Genomic DNA, 24,840 nt, shown 5'->3' on the forward strand with positions numbered 1-24,840 from the left:
CTGCCATCCCAGGCTCCCCAGGGCCCCGAGGGCAGGGCCAGTCCTTCCCAGGCAATGTGTGCACTCCTCAAATTAAATAAGGGACTTGGGTGGGAACACCAGGCTGGCTGCGCCCGAGGGAGGACTTGCGGCGAGTGAACGGCAGACGTGCTGGTTCCAGCACACGGCCCAGCATCAGCTGGGGCTGGGAGGAGGCACCTTCCAGTTAGCAGGACAGAAGTGGGCCTGGCGACACCTGGTCATGCCATCTCCCAAGACAAAGCCAGGAAGACTGGCCCAGCCCTTACGTGTGCTACAGGCTGCACTGTGCCCCTCTCCAAATTTATATGTCACGCACGTCCTAACCCCCAGGACCTCAGAATGAGACCTTTCTTGGAGAGGGGGTCTTTTCAGAGGGAATCAATTTAAAGTGAACTCAACAGGGTGGGCCATATTCCAACAAGACTGGTGTCCTGACACAAAGGGGAAATTTGGAGACAAGTGCGCAGATGCCGTGTGAACATGAAGACAGCCATTTTCAGCCAGGGAGACAGGCCTGGGACAGACCCCCCTCACAGCTGGCAGAAGGAAACAACTCGGACGGCACTTGGACTTTGGGCCTCCAGAACTGAGGGACGGTAACAGCCTGCTGCTTTAGCCGCCCAGTCAGCGGCACTTTGTGAGGCAGCCTGGGAGGCTAACGCAATGTGTGCGGCTCCTCCCCAGGGCGCCCTTTGGGAATCCTGTTCCCCAGTCTTCTCCCCACAACCTCAAGGCCACATTGTCGGATCTTCTCCAGGATGTCTGGGCGGGGAGGCAACGCGAGCTGGCCTGACTCCGTTCCACCGTGCGCCCCCACCGAGCTCCTTCCAAGAGGAGCCACGGACTTTCCTTAGCAACTCACTTCTTTAATTTTAGAATCCACATGGGTAAATCCAGCTTAGACCAGAGGGCAGAGATCTCCTCAAATGAAACCTGCCAATATTTACTCCGGGAAGACAGAAACCAGCCTTTGCAGCGCTGGGATCAGAATGGCAGGTAGTTAGGAAGAGGGCTCCCGAGGCTGATCTGTGGCTGCATGGAGCACTGTGCACGCACAGGATGCACGTGCAGGATGCACGCACAGGATGCACACGCAGGATGCACGCGCAGGTGCGCACACCACTGCCCCGGCGCCTCCAGTGGAGGATGGGAGGGGGAAGCAACGCTTGATTGAACCCCAGCCAAAAATGCCAGAGTGTGGCTGAGGAACGGGAACACTGCCTGGGGGCCTCCTGCAGGGCAAAGGGTGGACCCCCTGCAGTGGGAAGGGCCAGGAAGCAGATGGAGAGGGCGGCCTGGGCTGGGGCGACATGGCTGCAGGCCACTCCTGCACCAAGGCTGAGCAGATGAGGACTGCAGTTAATGAGTCCCCCACCTCGGGTCCCTGTGTTCACCACCCCAGAGTTCCTCCTGGAGGGCTCTCTGGACTCCTGCCAGCAAGCTGTTTGGCTCCTTGGGCCGGTTCGGGATCCCGGCTGGTGCTACTCCTGCAGCCAGCAGCTCTGAGTCTGTGCTGGCTGCAGGAGGAGAGGCCGTCTGGGAGGATAAGGCAGCAGGCACTAAGCGGGGTAGGGGGCTCTGGTGGCCCACGGTGTGTCCGAGGGGAGGGTGCACAGTCAGCACAGCCTGGCAGCTGGGTGCTGAGAGAGGCTGCTGGGAAGGGCTGCAGTTGGGCCCAGAAAGTTCTGGAGGCAGCAGAGGCACCAGGCGGACCCTCCCTCTGGAGAGTGCGGGGGAGCTACCGGCCCTGCAGCCTTCTGCCTGGCCCCGCAGGATCTTTGGTTTAGGCCTGGCAGGGCCCTTCTGTCTCCAGTATGGCAGGTGTCTGTGGCCAGGGCTGTTAGCCCAGCGAGGCCCCCGGGGCAGGGTCCATGGCCAGGAAGCCTGGCCCTTCGGTCCAGGGCCTTGCGGGCGCCTCCCCAGCCGGTTCACCTGGGTCCTCATGGTGGCCACTTCCTGAGCCAGGCCTGCCAAGGCCGTGGCAAGCCGGTCCAGCTTCTCTGCGAGGGCAGCACCGAGGCTGTGCAGCTCCTGCCGCAGCGGCTTCCCGCAGGAGCACGGCAGCTGCGAGGCGATGGCTGGCAAAGCGGGAAACGCGGCCGCTGGAGGGGGCAGCTCCGGTGGCGGAGACGCGCTGGGCAGCTCAGGCAGGCCCCCGGGGAGCAGCCTGCCATGGGTCCTGGCTGAAACCAGAGCAGGGGCTGGGTGAGAGTTCTTTGATTGTAAGGACCTTTCTCTCCCGCAGAGGTCCCTTGAACTAGGGTGTTCAGCATCCTGACCTCTAAGGCCTGGCTTCTACAAGGTGAGGAAGGTGACTCAGGCTTGAGAATATTGATGGCAATGCTCATTACATCAAAATCGGCCACATCTCCTGGCTGTTCCCCAAACTGATGGGCAGTATCCACTATAGACTGGGTTTCCACGGTAACCAAGCTTTCCTAACACCGTGGTCTTCCCATCTTCCAAGAAAACAATCAGTGGGTTCTTTGTGCAGCCATTGGGACCTAACGGTACCCCAGAGCACCTGACACTGTCCTAGCAGTCAGGGAGAAGGGCCCAGAGTCCCCACCCCAGACGGTGTGAGGCCAAGGCTATGGCAGCATTGGAGACAGGCCAGGGGGACCAGTCCAGCCAAGGGCCTCGCGAGCATTTCTCATGGGGCGACCTCGGGGCCACTTCAGCACTCCATGCTCTTGGGCACGGGCAGACCACAAGGGTTCCCGCCCCTCCTGCCCATACTCTCTCTATTCAGAAGCGACGGATTTGTAGGATTTTAACTCTTAAGTTACTTTTAAGAAAATCACCTAATCCTCAACCCTAAATTCCCTTGGAACTGGTCCCAGCCCCAGGCAAAGCTCATGAGAAAGCCTTGGCCACGCACTTGCCGTTCCTGCCCTGTTCAGCCCTGGGCTGGGCACAGAGACTGGCTCCTCTGAACCCCCAGCCGTGGCTCTGCCCTTCTCTTTTCAGCACCTCCAGGGCTTCATGCAGAGGAAAAAGTGAAGACTGGAGTGGCCAAAGGACCCAAGTGCTATCTCGTCAAGTTCTTTAGGCAAGGATCGAAGCCTAGGGCTGGAGATCCCGCCCTGGGCTTCCAGGGAGGAAGAGCCCAGGCTCACTCCCCTCGGGCCAGCTCAGATGCTTAACAGCCCATGCCAGCGAGGGAACCCAACCACAGGCCAAAGGTCGTCAAGTCCCTGATGTGACTGTCCCCAAGGCACCCAGGGCACCGGGTGCCACACCCTCCTGCATGACTCCACCGCAGGTCCTCAGATGCAGAGGTATGATGTGGAACTAAACCTCTCTGGAAGACCTTGGCCAGGTCACTTGACAGTACTGAGCCGGGGTTTCCTCATCTACTCTCTAAAGTCCCCTCAAACACAAACGGATTCTGGAACACTTCTCAGTTGCTGCCTCTAAAACGTGTGTCTGTGTGCTTTTATGAAAATCCCAGCTATTTCTGCAATAAAACACTAAATGAAAGATGCAACCTGAAGTGCCTTAAAGGTGATACTTTCCTACTCATGACCCAAATAATAAACATGGAAGAATGTCTCCTCAAGCTAGGCCCCCGGGTGCTGTCCTGCAGAGGGGACGGGGAAGCCACCAGTTTACCTGCAACTCTGGGTCTTCCGTGTCCAGGCTCCAGGCCCCGGGATGCTTCGCCAACCCTGGGCCCAGGCCTTCTGTCCAGCGGAGGGGCAGGACAGGGACCCCCAGCTCTCCCTGCAGAGAGAGCAAAGAGCTCAGGATGGGATACCCATCGCATGGCCAGAGCCGTGCTGACATGTGGATATTCTGACGGAGCCTAAAACAGTATCAAACTTTCAACTTTCTTTTTTTTTTTTTTTTGAGACAGAGTCTCATTCTGTCATCCAGGCTGGAGTGCAGTGGCGTTATCATAGCTCACTGCAACCTCCAACTCCTGGGTACAAGTGATCCTCCTGTCTCAGCCTCTTGAGTAGCTGAGACTACAGGCATGTGCCACCACACCCAGCTAATTTTTCTATTTTTAGTAGAGATGGATCTTGCTTTTGCTCAGGCTGGTCTTGAACTCCTGGCCTTAATTGATCCTCCCACCTCGGTCTCCCAGAGCTAGGATCACAGGCGTGAGCCACTGTGCCTGGCCCAAACTTTCAACTTTTAACAATGATTAAAAGAGATGCAGGGCAGACACACTTGGCCTGTCAGAGAGCCCAACTCTGTTGGAACGGCCCACTGTGGCGTGCGTGCGTGGTGCGCCTGCCCCGTCTGCAGGGTGTGGGTGCGCTGGACCCCCTGAGTCCTCTGCAGCTCCAGCATCACGCCTCAGGCTCCGTCAGGAGGCGACAGCTGGCGAGGGGAGGTGGAGAGGGTTCCCATCTGTGGGTCCCGCTCCAGCAAGACTCCTCCAAGGATGTGGCCCTGTGGTCCATGTCCAGCCCACTCTTGCCGTTTTCCACCAGGCCCCCTGGGCACTGAGCAACATGGTACAGCCCAGGACCTGCACGGGGCAAGGCCAAGGCCTGCAAGTGGAGCAGCGGCAGGAGGGGGGTGCTCCCTGCCCTGCCCTGCCTCCCTCTCCTCGTCTGCACTGCTGAGGGGCCCCTCTCCTCTCCCGCCTGTCCCCTCTCCTGCTTTCCCTGCTGTGGGCAAACACCGCTCACAGCTCCGTGGAGCTCTGGCCCCAGCCCAGACCCCGGCCCCCAAGAGTCCCAACCTCCCTCGCAGACACAGCTCACCTCATCGGGAACTGAAGCACAGCAAATGTAGAGGATTTTCTGGCGAGAGCCAAAGTGATGGGTGGGATTCAGGGGATCCAGTTTAGACTCCTGGCCCTCAGGAGACACCCTCTCAGGAGACCCCTGCTCACCTGCACTGAGACCGCTGCAGCCCCCAGGGTCTGTTCTCCTGGGGTCGTCACCATGGCTGCTGCTGCTGCTGCTAGTGGGGGATCCGCCAGGGCACGGAGACAGAGGGACAGGACACTTGCAGCTGGGAGGGTGGTCCCGCTCTGGTGTCACAAAGCTGGTGTCAGAGCGGTGCCCCGTCCTGGGAGGCAGCCCACCATCATCCCTCCCACCCACAGGCTTACCCTGGAGGAGTGGCCGCCAGGGCACAGGCTCCAGCCTCAGGTCTTCTCCCTCGGAGCTGCTGAAGCTCGAGCTGGAGCCGGGACTGGGGCTGGGGCTGGCGCCGGACAAGCAGGCAAAGTACAAGGGCCTCGTGGGCAAGATCCCCCTCAGGGAGTTCTCCAGGCAGTGCAGCGGGGAGGGCTTGGCAGCTGGCCCTGGGCAAGTGACAAGAGAGCCCTCCGTCCTCAGCCCGAGTCAGCCAGGAGGACTCAGCCTCAGTGACCAGGGTCACAGAACTGGTCCCCTTTCAGCTCAGCCCACACCTAGCGTGAGCTCTGGGGGACCCTCGACAGTTCATTCCGGTCATGGAGGGTGGAGAGAAGGGAAGCTGGAGGCTGGCCAGGACCCCAGCCACTCCAGAAAGTCAACTGAGGAACTTCCTGGAAGTCCCGAGTGCCTAGAAGCCACTAGCAGTCAGGTTCCAGGCAGGCCTTAGGGCTTAAAGGCCAGGCAGCCTCTCCCACCCAGCAGCAGGCGGCACGGCAGTCCAAGGGCAGAGGGTGGCTCAGGGCCAGTCCTCGCCTGGCGGGAGGTTAGCAAAGCCACATTTACTCAGCAAAGTCATCCTACCAGCCCTGCAGCAGACCCAGGAAGGAATTCTGCGGAAGTTAAACTAAGTGGTAGCAGGAGACAGAGGGAGGCCCCTTTGTCCCAGGAAGCATCTCCACTGGAGAAACCAATGGATGGACATAAACGGCGTTCTTCCTGCCGCTCTCCTTGTCAGAACTTTGTGTCATTTCATCATCCTTTTTAGCACACCTCTGCCTGTGTCTGGCTCCAGGTTCTGTCTTTTGGGGAAGGGATATGGGACAGGGCGGGAAGAGTGGGACAGAGAGGCAGGGGAATCTGGCTCCTCATCAGACACCTCGACTGTTCGGAAACTGGCCCAGCGACACTGAGGGCAGACGTCAGCTCACCGTCTTGGAGGCACCTCCACGCTCCTGGCTTCGTGGCCCCAGGGTCTCTGAGCCCCCGCTGGTGGCAGGTGGAGACACAGCTGGAGGTGAACGCCTCTGGGTTGGACAGATGGAGGCTCCTGGAGGGTACTTCTCCCCCTCCCTGCCCGAGACGGGCTGGCGCACAGGGCTCACCCCTCAGTCCTGCTTTAATGAGAAGCCAAGAGGCCTGTCAGCTCCGCAGGGCCTCATGCCAGCACAGAAGAAGGGACAGGGAACAATTTCTGCCACTGCTGGGCTCTCAGGCACGCAAGCTTCATGTGTGGGAGCACCCATCCTGAGATGTTCCCAGGAGCTCTCTACTTCCCCCTACGGGTCCCTGGGAGCCCTGCAGCTCAGTGGCTGGTACCCAGACGCCAACGCACGCAGGGGCCGACATGGCCAGGATAAAGACACTCAGCTGACAAGGCTCCGGCTTAGGCCTGGACTGTGGGCCAGCAGACAGTGGCACTCAGGCGTCCCTGTCCTGGGTTGTACCCACCACTCTGATGCCAGCAAGTCTCATGTGTGCTGAACAGACTCCCTGGCCTCTTACAAGTCTCTGCCCAGGCCTGTCTCCAGAGCACAGCCGCGGTTCAGGTGAGGATCTGAGCCTGCTGGTGGCAGCGCCGGAGCTCCCTGTCCTATTCCCAGTCCCCCACGGCAGCCGCTGCCTTACCTTCCTTGTCTGCTGTCCAGTTCCTGGGCTCTGTTCTCCTCAGTCCCCCTTCTGCTGCCGAGGAGCAGGGCCAGGCAGGCTGTGGCCCGGGCACAGGTATCTCTTTGAGACAGTTCTCTAGATCCTGGAGTGGGGAGCTTCCTGGTGGGCTTCCTGTGAAGATCAAACATCCGCAGACCAGGAAGTGGAGCTCGGTCTCTGCAGACCCCAGGAGCCTCCCCTCTGCTGCTGTGCCCAGGCAGTGGGGGCCGTGGGAGGGGGGGTGCAGAGCAGCGACGTGTTGTGTACTTTGGGACGCCGGATGGAAACCTGGCCCCAAACATCTGTCAGTACTGCTCTGGGGTGGCCCTGCTCAGGCTGCCCCAGAAAAAGTCTGACCTGTCCTGGCCACCCATACAGAAGCCAGGCCTGGGGCTGTCATGAGGGGACTGGCTACAGGCGTGGGTCTGAGCTCCCTCTGTCTGTCCAGCTGCCACTGCTGCGAGGGATGGTGCCGCCTGCCTCGCACACAGGTCGGCCTTCAAAGACTGACTGTGCATGAGGCTTCCTTCACTACTCACAGAGACGAACACTACAGGCCCCCCTGCCTCTGGCATGACGTGGTGGGCCATGGCAGGCGAGCATGCACGCAGTTTCTAACAGGAAAGAGCTAAATACAACGCTGGGTACACTGGTGGCTCACGCCTGTAATCCCAGCACTTCGAGAGGCCGAGGAGAAGATTGCTTGAGGCCAAGAGTTCAACACCAGGCTGGGTAACATAGTGAGACCCTATCTTTACAAAAAACAACATAAAAAATAAAAAACAAAATACATTGCAAAATTCATTCCTCAAGACAGAGAGCTGTACAAGTGACAGGAACTAGAGGGACTGAGAGTCTAGAGAAGGAGGCACCTCCCTGGGTGAGCTGACAGTGCCGGCCATTCTCTTTCCTGAGGGCACCTGCTGAGGATCCTGGGCCCAGGCACAGGGTGAGAAGAGAAACCGTGAGTGTTTCTGGCTGTCACGTGGGGCTGGAAGGGCAGAGCCTAAGCTAGAGGATCTCTGGATGCGCTTTACCCCACAGGACATTCGCTGAGTTCCCGGGCAACAGAGGGAGCTGAGCTAGAAGCCTCAAAAAGGCAGCGTGAAAGGCGCAGTCTGGGTTACTCAGAAAGCAAAGTCCATCCGTGAGCATACGTGAGAAAGGTGGGTGCTACAGAACGCTACGCTGCTTCGAAAAGAATGAAGTAGCGCTAGTGGCCAACGAGTATTAAGACAAAATGTAGAAAGATGTCAAAGATGACGGTTAGGACAACGGCGAGGTGGAGGAGACGTGCACAGGAGCTGCGTCTGTGCGAGGGGCAGACGCAGCGGGAGGGGAGGTGATGGAGGGAGACCTCATTTTCCCACCTTTTGTAGCTTTTGAACAAAACCATGTGATTATATTACCTATTAAACACTAAAGTTTAAAAGAAAAGTCAGCTGCATTTTTGGGGAAAAGCCCCACACCCAAGGGGGTAAGGCCCAGCAGGCCCAGGGACCCAGGCTGGCCGGCGACACGGGCTCCGCGGGCCTGGCCGGCGACACGGGCTCCGCGGGCCTGGCCGAGCCCCGGCTGCAGCGCGAGGCTGGACACTAACAACGCGTGTGGCCGGGACACAGAGGCATGTGCAGAGGGACGAGACAGACCAAGAGGACTCGGATTATTCGGGAGAGGGGAAAAATGGCCAAGGGGGGATGTTGGCGAGTCCTGCAAGACCCCCAAGTACAATTCCCCTGGAGGAAGCCAGGGGAGAACAGGTCACTAAGCACACTCCTCCAGCTGCTTGTATGTGAACCTCAGCATATCTCCCCTAAGTTGGATAACAGTTTGATAACAGGCTGGCATGGTAAGAATTTAATGCAGGAGATTTTTCCAGAGATCTCAGACACCGTCCTGATGCTTCTGAGCCAAGTCACAAAAATGAACCCCCTTCCTTCCCCTGCCCAAGACCTGTCCTGCATCCACTCCTGCCTCAGTGTCCCTAGCTCTGCTCCTAGCACTGGTACAGTGGCCTGACTCAGGGGGCGAGAGACAACAGTGGGCGAGGGGCCCTCGCACCCTTGCCCAGGATGGACACTTAGACTCAGGCTGGCCTTGCTCACCTTTTCCGGGCCGCTGCCCCTGGCTTCCCCCAGGGCTCCCAAAATCCAGGTCCCCATCGGTGCTGCTGGATGAGGAAAAGCTGGAGGGCGTGTGCCGGGGGCCTGGGGGCAGGGCGGGGCCCTCTCTCACACAGCCCTGCAGGCCTAGAGGCAGAGGCGGCTCCCTCCTTGCCCCTGCAGGGAACAGCACAGCTGGGGTCACAGGAGGGCCCGCTGGGGAGGTCCTGGGCCCTGCTGTGGGCAGGCAGAAGACCCTGCCCCAAAGATTGCCCGCCAGGAGCCTGCAGCACATTAACCCACGCTGGCCCACAGCCCTGTGCGACTGGAGAGGACAAGCGTTCTAGGAGAAGGAAGTACGGCAGGAAGGTTCTAACTGGTTTTCACTACATTTGGGAACTGTTATTGGGGGGCACAAGAGGGGCTAGGGGAAGGGCCTGTGCCTCAGGAGGCCTTGGGAAGAAGATGACCCAGGCATGCCCTCAGCGTCTCCCTCACGTGCCATGCATAGGGACACATGCCACCCCACGCCCTTGGCCACAGACTACCTTCACTGTGGGATCTGTGGGGCCGTGGCTCAGGCCTCTGGGACCCGGAGTCTCCTGGCTGGGGGATCTGGGACCAAGAGGTGGCCAGTGGCTGGGCGGGTAATGACCCACTTGGGGGGATGCCCTTCAGACAGGCCTCCAGGGCTTCCAGCGGCGAGCTTGACGCATTGGCGGCTAGGACAGGAGAGATCACCTGTCACCATCTGCTGCACATTCCAGCCCTGCTCGTCAGGCGCCCACTGGCTGGCTGCCCCTGGCCTGTTTCCACAGGGGTGACAGGTCCTGTACCAGGCTCTGGGGACTGCCAGGCAGAACCCTTCTGTGGCGGACTTCTGATCTGCTCTTGGCTACCCCAGAAGGAATAAAGAAAGGAGGTGTGGGGAGACCCGCACATAAGCAGTGGCCAGCTTCCCCCGCCGGGAATCACTGCAAAATGAAGGTCCTGAGGTGCGGCAGGGGCCTGGGCTGGGGGCGTGGGCTAAGGGACACTGCTCAGGATAATGGCAGGCACCACTTCCCTGGGGCTGGCAGAACCTTGTCAGGGACTGAGAACCCCATCGAGGAGACTAGGGAAGACTCCCCAGGCCTCACCTTGAGCCTGAGGGCCCCAGCTGGGCCCTGGGACCCCTCTGGTGTCTCCAGTGGCAGAGGGGCTGATGGTCTGCCTGCTGGGCTGACAGGATGCTGGCAACGGAGGGCTCTGGGCCCAACATTCCTCCACCTTCACAGAGAGCATGCCACCAGCACCAGGACCAGGGCAGGGAGCAGGGGTTGGGAGGTGTCCAGACCCTGCAGGAAGGAGGCCACCAGGAAGCCCAGGATTCAGGCCTGGACCCTCCCTGAGAGTCCTGTGAGGCCTTTATAGGGTTGGGGGTGCTTCCAAGGCCCCTCTGCCTCCATGGCAGTCACTGGCTGAGGATACGGTTACCTGCCTGACAGGCCAACACAGGGGCCTGAGTGTTTATGGTGGAGGGTCACCTACAGCTCTGCCTGGAGCAGGAAAACGAAACAGAGAATGTTTGGGGGCCCTCCCAGCCTAGTGAGTGGCCTTTACCTCCAGAATTCCTCTTCCAGGCCCCTGGATCCTCCTGTGGCCAAGGGTCCCCTGCTCCTGAGGTGCTGGGATGCCTGTTCCGGGCCTCTGGGATCTCCTTCAGACAGTTCAGTAGGCCCTGGAGGGGACAATCCCCTGAAGCTGCCTCTGTCTTCACTAAGGGAAAAAGGGACACATTTTCACCTTGAGCCCAGTGAAAACAGGGTCAGCCATTCATGACACACAATGAATAGGGGACAATCTGTGTATGCCAGGCACACACAGGAACAGGGCACAGCTGGAACCTGGGGGTGTGGGTCTTCTCATGACTCATTTAGTCCAATATGAGCCACCGTCTTCCTGGTGCCCGGGTTAAAAATGCCTGTCTACACACCCGCCAGCACTGCACAGAGAAAAGAAGGGAAGGCAGGACAGTCACCCTGAAGGCAAACATGTGGGATCACTCAGCATAAACTGGGAAGGGGGCTCATGGAGTCGCTGCTCGGAGACAGTTCTCTGGGTCCTGAGCGGAACTTACGTTTGAGGTCAAGCTTTATACTGACACACACACTCAGAGGACATGCACAGTGTCACAGTTAAGCTCATTACGACCCAGTGAGCTGGGAACAGTCACCCCCTCACAGATGAGGAAACCAAGGCTCGAAGGTGTCAGACCTTTCAGAGTCCGACCCCGAGGCTGGTGCTCGGCCCCATGCTGTGCTGCCCAGGTCCCAAGCCCACTGAGCATCTTGCCCAGGGTCCGGATGAAGGGACACCTGAGCTCTGTAGCTCCTCCCTCACAGCCCCATGTCAGGAAGAGTAAAGAACACAAAGGAAACCAGGGCAAAGACTGTTTCTGAGGTTTCTTCCTCTAGCTAACCGAGTGCTGCCCTCACAGAGCCACCTGGCTTCAGAAATATGACACGGCAGTATAGGAGTAGCCACACTGGCAATGACCTCTACGGGAGACATTTTGGAGCAAGAGAACAGCTGGAGAAAGGCAACTCAAGCTTCCCTGGGCCTCCAGAGACCAGATCCCCGGACTCACCTTCCCGGGGCGGGCTCCCAGGCCCCAGCTCCACACTGGTCAGCCTTGACGCGTCCAGGCCGGGGAGAGGGGGCAGCACGTTGCGGGGTGCCTCGGAGTGCTGGGACCCAGGCACAAGGATTTCTTTCAGACAGTTGACAAGGCCTTGCAGGGGGCTGTTCCCAGGAGAGAGTCCTGCAGCACACACGAGGGCGGCTGAGGTCATCCTGACGGGGCGGCTGGGAGGCCGTCAGCAGTCACTCAGGCCGCTGGGTGCTGGGATTCCCGTCCGTGAGAACAGAGACAAGGCCTGCCTTGTAGGGTTGCCACGAGGCCCAGATGGGGAGCGACATGACCTCCTGCGTGAGCTAAACATGCCTCCCCATCGCCACCCCTCTCAGTCGGGGCAGGCCCCGTCAGGAAAGCCAGCCTCTCACCTGCCCCCGACGTCCCTCTCTCCTGTCTTCTGCGGCTCTTCCTCCTGCCAGGGCTGCAGGCAGGTGGGCTGGGCTCCCTGCCTGGGGCTCCTGGGCCTGCCTTCCCTGTAGGCCACGGTTTGTCGGCCGCTGCTGTTGCAGTAGGAGACAAGGCAGGCCTTTCTTCCTCGTCCAGATGCTGGGAGATCAGCCCAGATCTGGTCTGGGTAGAGCACGGGCCTCTCCAGCTCCCCAAGTCCCCAGAAGGCAGCCAAGTCCTGGGAACTTGGAGTTGTGGTGGGGCCAGCTTCCAGAGGACTTGGTCCAGGAGGGCTGGGGGACTTTTCCTGTTTCTTTCCCATTTAACTGTAAATACCTAGACTGTTTATTCACTCTGAATAACCTGGACCCTTCCCCCTAAGCCCAGCCTCTGAATCTGGCTCAGCAAGCGATGCTGGCAGCCCCAACGTGTAAGCCACGATCTTACGCTCGTGCTTCTCAAACCAGGCCACGTGGGCCCCCGGAGCAAATGTGCCAACTGACACCTATAACCACAGCTAAACAGGGCATATTTTTTAGGAGTGCCAATTATTCCATATTAATTCAAAATATTTTTAATAAAAATATTTTTAAAAAACATTTTTAATAAAGATATTCAGACAAATGCAAAATTCACAAGAATTTTTTAAAAATAAAATGAGACCCCAGAGAAATTCTAGTGGCCACTCTTGCCCTCCTCTGCCATTAGGGTTGCTTTGCTAAGGTCTAAGAACCAGACTGGGTGCACACAGGTACGTTATCCGCCAACAGGCCTGCGTGTTAGAAACCACCTGAGGCTTTCTGTGCGTGTCACACAGAACTCAGTGATCAGGGCTGGGTGAGAGGCCGCCCGGGGACCAAGCAACACACCTCTTCTTTGCTCTACAGACCGGAGGCTGAGCATGTTCTCCCCAGGGAACTTTGCCCCCATTTAGTAACAGAAGAAACTGAGTCCTAGAAAAATAGCACAGGGTCCAAGCCCCCCCGACTCACTGATGGGAAGGGGGCTTCCTTGTCCCCCATCTTCGGGTGGGCTGCTGGAACATGAGCTGTTGGTGGGCGTGGAGGCCAGGCTGGGTCGGCTGACGGGGACGTCCGGAAGGCAGCTGAGCAGGCCTCGGAGAGGACACAGCTCCACTGCTGTGGGTGCTGCTGGGCCGGAGGGAGGGAGAAGACACCAACAACTGGTGAGAGGAAGATGCCCTGACATTGTCACGGGTCCTTCTCACCATGTTCTGCTAACAACGACCAGGATATCAGTAACCTGTGTGGCCATCACAGAGCTCTGAAACTTAGGTTTCTGGCCACAGCTGCCCTGACAAAATTGGAAGCAGCAGCTCTAAAGCCACATCCCCAGCAACCCTGCACCATCCTCTACCTCTTGCCCTCCACTTCCTATGTCATTTGCCATCAACTGAGTGAGGCTATGGGGGACAGATTCTGGGGAGAAGCAGGATCTGAGCTGAGAGCAGGTGAGCAGGGACTGGGGAAAGGAAAGAGTTTGGTGAGGTGGGAAGGACACAGGCCTGGGAAGGGAACTGGTCCCCACTGGCCTCTCCAACAAGGCATAGCTTCCTCTCTTCCTCAACTGTAAAACGGACAAACACACTGTCCTCACCTCCCATGCAGAGCACTAGGTGAGAGGGTGGGGCTCTCAGCCACAGAGGGTGGCTGGGCCACGCAGAAACCACCACAAGAGTCAGAGCTACTCTCTCATGGACTCTGCCCCATGCACTCAGAGGGCAGGCATGTGGCTGGGCATCGGGAGCTGGGGGTGACTCTGCCTCCCCTGCCTGGGATCTGGCAGGAGCCAGGCAGACATACCGCCACGGTGCCGTGGACTTGCACTTCGTCTTGGGGAGTGCAGAGAAGGCTGTGTGCGCTGCACAGGCGGCCCTGCTATTTGACCTACCCTCGGGGCTCGCTCTCTCCCCATCGAGGCTGGCTCCCCCACTCTCGGGGCTGTTCATGGCACCCCTGACTTCCCCGAACAGGAACTCTGGGATCTCCTTCACCAGTTGCACCAGGGCAGTGAGGTGCAGGCTGTGCCGGGGCTGTCCTCCTACAGAGAAGCCACAGTGACTGTCACCCCTGCATCTGCTCAGTGTTCACGCTTTCATGTGTTTCACACCCAGCATCTCACATAATCCCCCCAACCACAGGGGGAACAGCCAGAGGAAAGACCCATGTCCTGTGAAACACAGAGGACTTGGGCGCAGCCAGGGCAGGGGCGCAGGGCTTAGCTAACAGGGCTCTTCTTCTCACTCTGTTACTCGTTACCTCTCTCACTCCTGTCTCCTTTCCTTCCAAGGCAATGCCAAGGAGGGCCACCTGCAAGCTCACCTCCCACCGTCCAGGCCCTCTGCCTTTCCCGGCACCCTCTAAACACCTGGCCTCACCCAGTCTGCACCCTGTGTGCTATGTCACCATCATGGCACAGCTTCTGGGAGGTGCAGCCTGGCTCTGAAGGGGTGGCTGGGATAAGTCTCCAGGGTGATGGCAGGACAGGGGCCTGAGGCAGGAGGTGCTCCCTAGGGTGACCCCAGGTTTCCTCTGAGCACTTCTTTGTGTAACAGGCTCCCAGCCCAGAGGCGTGGGGTGCAAAGTCAGGGAGGGTTGGCGGGGGACGTGACGAGGTGGGGACAGCTGGCTGAATCAGTTGAGAAGGGGGGACTAGGGGCTGCTCCTGAGTAGGAGGGGATGTCCAAAACCTGCAGCCATGACTTACCCTGGGGGACTCCCCCACCAGCAGGCTCCGGCCTCTCAGCAGTGCAGCCCCCTCGGCCCGTGGCTCCTCCAGGCTCCGTGGGTGACAGGAAAGCAGAGAGGGGAAGCAGCTCAGCTGTCCCTGGGAAAGAAAGGAGAAGACAGTCACCCTGGGAATGCAGCGGCCTCCACCTCCCACACGGCCATGCGCAGATACCCAGGCACCTGCATATCTGTGCACGTGTTTATGTGTAGTTCGTATGATCACCTAACCTCAGCCTCGAGGTGCTCAGACCCTCAGAGTCCACCTTGCACCCACTGAACTGTACCTGCAACGCTATTATGGTACACAGAGACGCTGGCAGCAACATGAAAGATCAAGTGAGGCCCCAGTCCCGCCCCAAGCTGGAACCATGTTCATTTCATAGCTGGAAAGACCAAGGCCTGAGGGGTCCTGGACGCCAGCCTCCCTTCCACCCTCCACCCGGCTCCTGCCTCCCGTCCTCCTTACCCACGGAGACCAGCGTCTCGTAGTTCTCGCGCATCACATCTCGGTAGAACTCCCTCTGCCCCTCCTCCAGGAGCCGCCACTCCTCCTCTGAGAACCGCACAGCCAAGTCCTTGAAAGTGATGGGCACCTGTGGGCACAGTCTCAGAGGTTGGTTGGTTCCATCCCAGCGAGGCCTAGCCCAGCAGTCCCACTGCTCGGTGACCCTGCCCTTGTCTCCAGGTGTAAGCTGGGGAGTGGGAGAGCAGCAAGGGCAGGGGTGGGGGACTCGCAGAACGGCAGGACTCCGCTCCAGAAACTGCTGGAGGCTGAGCTGTGCCCCGAGGAGACACGCCGCTGTCCTAACCCCTACGTCTGTGCCTGTGACCCTATTTGGAAACAGGGTCACTGCAAGTGTAATTAGTTAAGATGATGTCGTAAGCACATGTAGGGTGGTCCCTTAATCCAGTTGACTAGTGTCTTTATAAGAAAAGAAGAGACACAGAGACAGACACCCAGGGAGAAGACAGCTGTGTGAAGACAGAAGCGGAGATGGAGTGATACAGCCACAAGCCAAGGAATGCCTGGGGCCACCAGAGGCTCGAAGAGGCAGGAAGGATCCTACCCTGGAACCTTCAGAGGGAGTGAGGCCCTGTCCACACCTTGATTTCAGGCTTTTGGCCTCCAGAACTGTGAGAGAATAAGTTTCTATCGGTTTAAGGCACCTGGTTTGTGCACTGTGTACGGCAGACACAGGAAACTAATACAACAGTCTCATGCCCTGCGGCCACGGGGCCCAAGCAAAAGTCAGCCCCTAACGGGAATCACGGCAGCCCTACGCTTGCCACGTTAGGGATTCACTGGAGTTAATAAGCCATCCTCCCTTTGAATGTGCAAGGCCTTGGACCCTAGCAATGTACCATTAAAAAAAAAGTTTACAAATAAAGCCAATTATAACACATAAAAAAACACTCCATTCTCTTTACTGGGGATGATACAACAGTCAGTAATCAAGCAAGCAACATTTTTATGTTGTTCCTCCAAGCACCGCCCAGAGAGAGACAGAGAGAGAGAGAGAGAGAGAGAGAGAAACATGCACACACACGCAGAGAGATAGAGAGAGACACACACACATAGAGAAAGAGACACAGAGAGAGAGAGAGAGAGAGAGACATACACACAGAGAGAGAGAGAGACATACACAGAGAGAGAGAGACAGAGAGACACAAGGCAATAAAAACTCAAAGAGCCCTGTAAGTCAGGAGAAGACAGGCCTTCCCTCCCCAGGACGGAAGGTGAACAAGCAGACTCGCAGGCCTGTGACCCCTGGGCCCGTGTCTGTGGCCCTTGATCGTCAAACTCCTGTCCTATGGCCTCCGCTCCTCCAGAGCCCCTCTGGCCGGTGGGCTGGGCTCCAGGCCTGTGCTGAGCTGAGCCTGCCCTCACTTTCCAGGTCTTGCTGTCCTTCAAAAAGCTACTCCGTTAGGCTTTACAAAAGCAATATTAAAAAAAAAAAAAAAGCCACTCCGCCCACGTCAGCTTTGGTCCTCTCCGCTGTTATGAGTGGTGGCATTTATCACCAGGCCCAGGCAGCACATCCCTACAGGGACCTTGCGGCACGTGGGTGCTAAGCTCTACGGGAGGGGACGCAGCAGAAGCCCCCTGGGCCACGGTCCAGCCCTCCCCACCTGGCCATGCCCCTGACCCCAGCCCCCGGGCTGAGAGTCTGTTTTGAGTCGTCCATTTCTCACAGAAGGAACCTGGGGTCGCCCTTGCTTTGGGCAACTGGGTTCTTCCTCTACATCCTACACTCACAGCTTCTGTCTTGTGTGTTTGTCTCCTGCTACCCTGTGGCTTTTTAAGATAAAAGTGACATTTTTGTCTTAGCTTCTTTAAAAATGGTCATTCAGTGGACTTCAAAATGGCCATCAAACCCTAGAAAATGACCATCATCTGACAGGCTTGTATTTAAAATTATGGCAAAAAATAAACTTTGTACAAATTAAGCAAACAATGTAAATTACAGGAAGGGTCCTTCTGGTTTAGAAACAAATGCTGAGCCATTTGTTTGTAGGTAAGAATTATTAAAGAAAATGAAGACACTCCTGACAAAGGAAAGAGGAAATCTACTGCCTTGTTTCATCTGCTCAAGTCAGTGATTTTAAAAACCATCGCTGGCACTAACTGGTGGTCTTGCCATTCACTCACCACCTCGCTCGCTGCCTGTCCCCTCAGACATCCGACAGCCTGCCCCATCCATGCTCTGCTCTCTGTCTGCACTGGCCAGGCTGCATCTGCACACCTGGCGAGGGCCATCCCTCCCGTGACCGCCCAGGGCCCACAGGCGGCCACACACGGCGGCATTCGCCCCGCTGGCTCACTGCTGACTCTCTGAGCTAATCTTTGCGGCTCTGGTCCAGATATGGCCACTTCTCCTCAGGGATGGCCTTAGACACCCTCTGAAACTTCTCTCAAAGAGCCATGACATTTCTTCCTGGCCTTTTAGTCAGAGAAAATGTGGCCAACACCACGGTCTACACAGAAGGGCTCACAGAGCAGGCCTTAGACTGCTGTCCTCAGGAAGGCTTGCCTGCCAGAAGGACCCCGGGCCGGTGTCTGGGAATTTGGATGTTGACAAGCTTCCCACCATTCGCTAAATGATGAGAGTGGCTCACAGTGCCTAGAATTTTTGACTACAGTGTGGTGTGTGCCAAACCCCTGCTTTCCTTCTGGGAGTCTGCAAGGTTGGTACACGCTAGGCACATGAGGGTGCCTATGTGACCAGCCCCCAGTAGAAACCCTGGTGCCAAGTCTCTAGTGAAGCTCCGCTGGAAGACAACATCTCACATGTGTTGTTACCACCCCATGCTGGAGGGATTAAGTGCATCCTGTGGGACAGCACTAGGAGGGGACCCTGGGGAGCTTGCCCCTGCTTTTCCCTGGACTCCGCCCATGTACCTTCTCCCTTCGCTGGCCTTGCTTTGTACCCTCTCACAGTAGCCAATCTTAGCCAGGAGTCTTCCTAGTGAATCTCTGAACCCGGGATGCTCCTGGGGACCCCAGCACAGGGTCCCATCACACTCTGACAAGACACAAGCATTTTGAGGGCTCAAGAGTGTGCCCCACCTGGCATCTCTGGCAGGGAGGCCTCATGGCCCAGCCCTGTTCTAGCTTTGCCATTGTGCCCAGCTGGTCACTCATTAGTCCCTAGCATTCATGGTCCCACCTGCCTTGCTCTGTCCTCAGATCCTCTCTGCTCCTCCCATCACACCCTCTTCCTTCTTGAGTCCTAACCCTGAGCCAAGGCTTGGGTACCACAGGGACTGGTGGAGCAGGAAGAGACCCTGGGGTCGTCAGAGCCAGTGAGTCCCCATCTATGGGCTACAGAGCCCCACGAACTTCAGACTTGTCACAACAGGCTTAGGGGCCAAATGGGCACAACTTCTGCCTGTGGACTGAACATGCACATCTTACTCTCATGCTTTGATTACTATGTTTAAATGTGTACAGATGCTGCTGTGATGAACATGCACGTCCTTTAAAAGTAACATGGAATTTATTTTAGAATACATGAAAAACCCACAAACTAATGCACTAAGTACACAACGCTATGGGATTCAGGGAAGTTTCAATACTAAGAAGGGGTGGTTGCAAAGCCAAAAATGTTGGAACCCCCTATTTACAGGCCGCCTCTCACTGCTAGAGCTGAGGAAAAGTGGGGAGGGGCGGGAAAGGTGAGCAAGTTACAATTCCTTCACCGCCTTTCACTGTGTGGCTTGGCTGCAACTCCCACTACGGCCAATACATTGGGGCAAAACAAGGTACCCTCAGAACCTGGAAGCTAGTCAGACAGACCCCGTGGGGATGATCAGGCCCTGAAGGACCAAGCAGAGCAATGGCACAGGAAGGCACAACATGGCAGAGCCCGAGTGCCCAGGCCTCGCAGGCTGCCTTCTCAGGATGGCCGGAGGGAGCCGGAAGAGCTGGAACTGGGGCAACAGCACCACGTGCTGCCCAAGAGGGAGAATAGCAGAATGTTGGTGTTTCACAAACCGAGGCCAGAGAAGGGCACTGGGAGAGCAAGAACTGGTCTGGGTGTCCCTGCCCTTACCCAGGTGACAGCAGCCTCTCCCTAATTGCCACGGATGCTTCAGCCACCTGAGCTCCACAATGCCAGGTGTGGAGCTCATCCAACACACCTCCATGCTCAGCAGGCGACTGTCCATGAATATTTGGCTTCCCACGCAGATTCCACTTCAAGTGGCCAAAGACTTAATCAGCCACCATGTATTTCTAACTTGATTGTCAGCTCTATTTTTCAAGGTACAGTAAGCAACTGGCATATCCTGATTTATCTATCTGTTCTTTGTGAGTTTGGTTAGTGTGCATAGATTCTCCTAAGAACCATAACCTAGCGGTACACTGACCAACCTCAGGCTCTGTACCTACGAAACAAGAGTTCCACCCAAAATGCACTCCCTGGGAGGCCAGGCTCAGTTCTTCTCTACCTTTTGGTAGCTCAACACACAGCTGGCAAGGGAGGGGTGGTCTCCAGGGAAGAACACGTTGATCCCAGCCACACAGCTGGTTCCACTGTTGGCCTGATGTGGCTGTTAAGTTCTGGACACAGAGGGGCAGAGCATGGTTAGGGCTTAACCCCAGGAGCCAGGCTGCCAGGAGTCCAATCCTGGCTCTGCTTCATGTTAGTGATGGGACCTCAGCCAAACTACTTCCCACTTGCACCTCGGGGAACACATCTGTAATACTGGGATCACAACAAGCCACCTCACAGAGATGTTGTGAAGAGGAAATGAATTAATATAGGAAAAGTGCCCAGAACAAGTGCTGTGATTAGCATTACTGCGGCCAGGTCTGTCCGCCTAACTCTTCCACACACACTGCTCCTGACCTTGGTGCCTCTTTAGCTCCAAGCTAAATATATCCAGCTCTTCCAGACATCGGCATGAGATGCTTTCCAGGCCTCTCACCATCTCAGCCTCAAGATAAACCTGTCGGTGACAAAGTTCTTATAAAATGTGCATGGGAACTGACTGAGGCCAGGGGAGGTGCTTCAGTCAGTGGCCTCCCCCTGTCCAGAAAAAGCAGAGAAAGAGTGAGGAGTTTGTGTGTGAGGGAGTAAGCAAGCCTGAGTGTGCAGGAGCAGCCCCACCACAGGCTGGTCCTTCCTGCCCTGTCCTCCTGGGCCCTACTTCACCTCCCCCAACCAACAGCAGAAAAGCTTTCTGCACTGATCAGGATTGTTGTGACTGGGCAGCCTTCTAGCTCACTGCTGCCACACTGGTCCTCTTGAAACACCCCTTTCACTGTGTCACTAGCCCAGCATGAAAACCAGCTTCAGAGCTCGCAGGACCCAGGACCCGTCTCTCACCGTCCTGCCCAGGCCAGACCTGTGCCTTGGGCTTCTAGATCTGACCCTGCAGGGAGCCCCTTACTGCCCCAGCCTGTTGGCTGTGCTCACATGTCCTTGGGCTTTTGGGAGTCACAGTGGATATCCACTGCTCCTCTCCACGTAACTGTGACCTACTACTCTTCAAGGCCACTCCTGGCCACCTTCTCCATGAAGGTACATGGTATGAGGACATACCCTTCCCTGAACATCAGATCTGAAAGGTCAATGGTCCAACTCCCTAATTTTACAGAACAGGAAACTGTGGTATGAGGAGGCCCTAGGATGGGGCCACTGGGCATATCTGAGCAACTTAACTGTACAGACAGAGCTGCAAAGGAGACTGCTCCTGCCCAACAACTGCCAATCCAATTTTTCTGGTTTCTCCTCCCAAGATGCTTATGGGCCATCTTGGGCACAGTGCTGGCTCTGCCTGGACACACACTGTCCCAGCCACTATCCCTACACACTGCTCCCCATCCATGGCTGCCTGAGGCTGGCCAAAGCTCACTGGCTACCACAATGGCAGAACCGGCTCCAGGTGCCCACCCAGAATGTGCAGCAATTCCCTGCTGGTATCATCTCCAGAGTTTCTTGGCATCTTCACAGCCCACACACAACTCAGCCCGACCTGTGCCCAGGCTATGACTGCAGATGGGGCCCTCCCTCCAGCTCTAGAATCTATACATCTTACCTGCAGGCTGCCCAGGATAAAACTTGGGACCTGTCCTACCTTCTATTTCTCCCCATTTCCACATCCCCACCATCCCGGCTCCCGGATTCTACCAAGAATAAAAGTATCAATTTCCCTAAGGCCTTCGTGCCCACCACTCCCAGGATAACTTGTAATGAAAAGAAGCCACGCAGAGAGAGGGCGACGCTTAACCCCAAGGAGCGAGTTTCCCCAGATGGAGAGAGACCGCAAGTCTTGCGTCCCCCGGGAGTGGGGGAGGGGTTGTTCCAAGGACCTGGACTTCTTGACAAAAAACCCTGAGCCCCAGGCCTGCCAGGCGGATCCCGAAGTTGGTGATCCCCGCTCCATCCCGCCCCCGCCGCTCGGCGCTGAGCCGAGTGGACCCACCGAGGCGCCCATACGTCCGGCCCCGCTGGGGGCAGGGTCCCAGCCAGCCTTACCTGGCGCGCCATCCCGGGGCTCAGCCTCTCCGCCACTCGTCCGCCCGCCCAGTTTCCGGCGCGGCCCGAAGCGCAGTCTCCCGCTCCCCGCCAGCAAGCTGCGCGGCGACCCCCGGCGGCTGCCCAGCTCCGCGCGGGAGGAGGCGGGGCCGGGGGCCCGGGCCGCGGGGGAGGGGTGGGGTTGGGCGCGCCCGGGCCCGCCCCGCGCCTCGCCGAGCCCGCCCCCCGCGCCTGGCATCCCTGGAGGGTGGCCCCACTTCCGCCGGCAGACCCCTGCCTCGGCGCCCGGGCCGGCGCAAGCGCGGACTACACTTCCCAGAAGGCGCCGCGGCGGGGGCGGGGCGGACCGGGCTGCGGTCTCGTCACAGCCGTGGGCTGCGGTCTCGTCACAGCCGTGGCCTGCGCCCCTCCCCAGCCCACCCCGCCCTCGACTCCCCAAAGCTGCTGGCAGGCTCCGGGCGCCGAGACCTCGGGGTCGGGCTCGTGGGTGTGCATGCTCGTATCCGTGCGTGCATTCATTCACTCTGGTGTTCAGCATTTACTGAGCGCGTCCCGTGTGGCAGGTGGGGATGCGCGGATGCAACGGAACGCGTCTCCCAGAGGCCGCGGTCACACAAACCAGACCCGAGTGGGAACTTCCAGGGGCCGCCGGCTGCACTGCGCGGGGCCTGGGCGTGGGTGGCGGAGGTGGCTGCCAGACCCCGGCGCACCTCAGAGCTGGCAGCCCGCTCCCTTGCTCGCCACTGCATTGACCTATGTGTCATCACATTTTGTGTGACTATTTGCTCGTCAGTTTTGTTGACTGTGGTAACCCAATCATTCCCGGCACATAGTAGGCCTCAAATAAACGTGTGGTGAGTGAACCAAGCATGGGCCAACCATTCTCCGCCTACCCGGTTCTGACGGCTGGTCCCGCAGGCCCGCAGAGTGGTGCTTTGGGCGCGACGGCGCCGGGCTGTGCACAATGAGCCTTGTGGTCTGTCCGGGAGGAGGACCCCCTGTTGGAACGGCTCAGAGGGGAGCTTGTGGGGCCAAACTCGCTCTGCCAGACAGAAGCCTGGAGGGGCAGAGGAAGCAGGGATCCAACGACCCGGGGATGCTCTGAGCTTGGAAGCACAGTCCTGCCGCCTGCCGCCCAGAGCGCCTTCTTCCTCTGAATATTCAAGAAAATGGAATTTCTCTCCCAGCCGCCCAGGGCTGGCCTGCTGTAGGCTCCCCTGGCTTTGCTGCCGATCACCTCCCAGAACTCTGGGATATGATGCGCCACCGCTCGGCCTGGCCTCCAAAGGAAGGCATAGGGTGGGCGGGAGGACCGCTCTCTGTCACTGCCCAGCGCACACCCGGGCAAAGCCCCCTCCTTCATACCGGACCTTTGCCATAGGACTGGCGTGTGTGTAGCCTACTGAACAAGGATTTGAAGATATCACAAAGGTTTCGCCAGGCAGAAAGAGGAAACTTAAAGAGCAGCACCTCATCCCAAGATTTCTGCAGGCCACAGCGCCTGGACTCGACGCATGGTAAGTCCCTTGCCTGTGCTTTAGGCCTGGTGGCCCCTCTTCTTTCTGAGGTGGGCTCCCTCCCAGTAAGTGCTCCTTCTCCCAGCGCCTCCCTACACCCCACCCTCCCTGCCAGGAACCCTAAACTTTAAAATCCCTTAAACCTAAAAACGTTTAAAAAGAATCTCTCTTCAAGAAAGACGCACCTTTATGTTAACATGTCCAGCGTCTTGGCACCTCTTTGCCTCAAGCTCCCCCTTCCTGACTAGCCCCATTTGCAGACTCTAGGTCATCAGTCATGAAAAGCGGTTCACCACCGTCAAATGTGCCGAATGGCCAATTCTTTACATTATTGGGAAACCTCCTGCCACCCGCTACCTCTCAAGGTTTACTTGCACCTTTGACCCTGTAGACCTGCATGTACCGTGCGGTCTCTGTGTATGCGCTAAAGAATGGTAGTGAAGAACGTCCTGAATCGGGTTTATTTGGTGGCCACGGACACAAAGGCAGGCATGGAGACGGGACACATCTTGAAAAAATTCTCAATATTTCAAATTGGTTGTTTAGCAAATTGATATTCAGTGGTATAGCTTTCATCATATTTGGCTCTGGCTGTCTGATCATTCTATGAACTGGCTTTTGGTGAACTAGTCGGCTAGTTTTCCCAAATGAATCCATAGCTTTCTCTAAAGGTAAATCGTGTGCACACACCTTCGTGTGGAAATGGCTGCAATTTAAACATATTTTCTGATTTTCATTCTGATTTCTTTTTCCATCCATGAGGTTATTTAAAGGTACCTTTTAATTTCCAAATGCAAAACTTTTTTAGAAGTTGTCGTTTGTTTTTGAGTTTTGAACTATAGTCAGAGAATGTAGTATGTGATGATTTTTTAGAATTTTCAGAGACTTGCTTTGTGGTCAAGTATGCAATAGATGTTTGAAAATGTTCCATGTTTACCTCAAAAAAGTATGTATATTCTAATGTTGATTGAAGGGGTCTAGTTAGAGCTATTAAATCAAGCTTACTGATCATATTTTTCATGCCTTCTATAGCTTATCTTTTTGCCTTTGGAACTATCAGTTACTGAAGAGATTTGTTAAAATCTCATATCAAGATAGCACATGTGTCAGCTTCTCCCTGTATTTGTGACAATATTTGCATTATATATTTGGAGGCCATGTACATACAATTTTAGAATTGTAATATTTTCCTGGAGAATTGTTCATTTTATTAACACTCTTTATCCCTAATAATACTTTCCATAATCCATTTTGTCTGATATTGATATAGCTATGCTAACTTTTCTTTTTGGCTAGTATTTGCTTAATATCTCTTTTCTTATCCTTTTACTTTCCAACTTTCTGTGTATTTATGTTTCAGATGTGTGTCATATAAGAGCATGTAGCTAGATTTTGTTGTGTTGAATTTAATATGACAGTCTCTATCTTAATTGGCAAATAGTTTGCTTGCATTTATTGTGATTATTAATATTTTTTATTCATTTATACCACCTGATTTTGTGCTTTCTACTTATTCTGATTTTTTTCCATACCTTTTCTCCATTTTCTCTTTTTTGTCATATTGGTCAATTTTCTTTATTCATTTTTTTCTTTCTGCCGATTTGAAAGTTATGCCTTCCTTTCCTGTTATTTTAGGGGTTACTTTTTATAATTT

At 56.5% G+C, this 24,840-nt stretch overlaps 1 protein-coding gene across 1 annotated transcript; it reads right to left on the bottom strand.

The window, feature by feature from the left end:
• Positions 1-1,380: 1,380 nt before the first annotated feature.
• Positions 1,381-15,196, bottom strand: KRBA1 (KRAB-A domain containing 1). The gene is made up of 16 exons (XM_012662077.1): positions 15,153-15,196; positions 14,664-14,783; positions 13,848-13,997; positions 12,929-13,087; positions 11,918-12,049; positions 11,502-11,675; positions 10,475-10,630; positions 10,012-10,209; positions 9,421-9,594; positions 8,876-9,049; positions 6,750-6,902; positions 6,053-6,235; positions 5,096-5,290; positions 4,874-5,014; positions 3,637-3,747; positions 1,381-2,204 (listed from the first exon to the last, which is right to left on the bottom strand). Exons 1-16 carry the CDS (start codon positions 15,184-15,186, stop codon positions 1,381-1,383), a joined length of 3,078 nt encoding a protein of 1,025 aa, XP_012517531.1. The 5' UTR covers positions 15,187-15,196.
• Between the last annotated feature and the right edge of the window lie 9,644 nt (positions 15,197-24,840).

Source organism: Propithecus coquereli, unplaced genomic scaffold (assembly GCF_000956105.1).
Source record: "Propithecus coquereli isolate 6110/MARCELLA unplaced genomic scaffold, Pcoq_1.0 Scaffold75, whole genome shotgun sequence".
NCBI classification, from domain to species: Eukaryota; Metazoa; Chordata; class Mammalia; order Primates; family Indriidae; genus Propithecus; species Propithecus coquereli.

What these genes read in the sequence shown, in the direction of transcription:
- KRBA1 (XM_012662077.1), bottom strand. Translation starts at nt 15,186, where the DNA reads ATGCGCGAGAACTACGAGACGCTGGTCTCCGTGG. An exon ending in GAGAGGGACGTCGGGGGCAG is followed by an intron (nt 11,676 to 11,917) that starts GTGAGAGGCTGG and finishes TGTGTGCTGCAG; the next exon opens with GACTCTCTCCTGGGAACAGC. An exon ending in CGGAAGACCCAGAGTTGCAG is followed by an intron (nt 2,205 to 3,636) that starts GTAAACTGGTGG and finishes CTCTGGTTTCAG; the next exon opens with CCAGGACCCATGGCAGGCTG.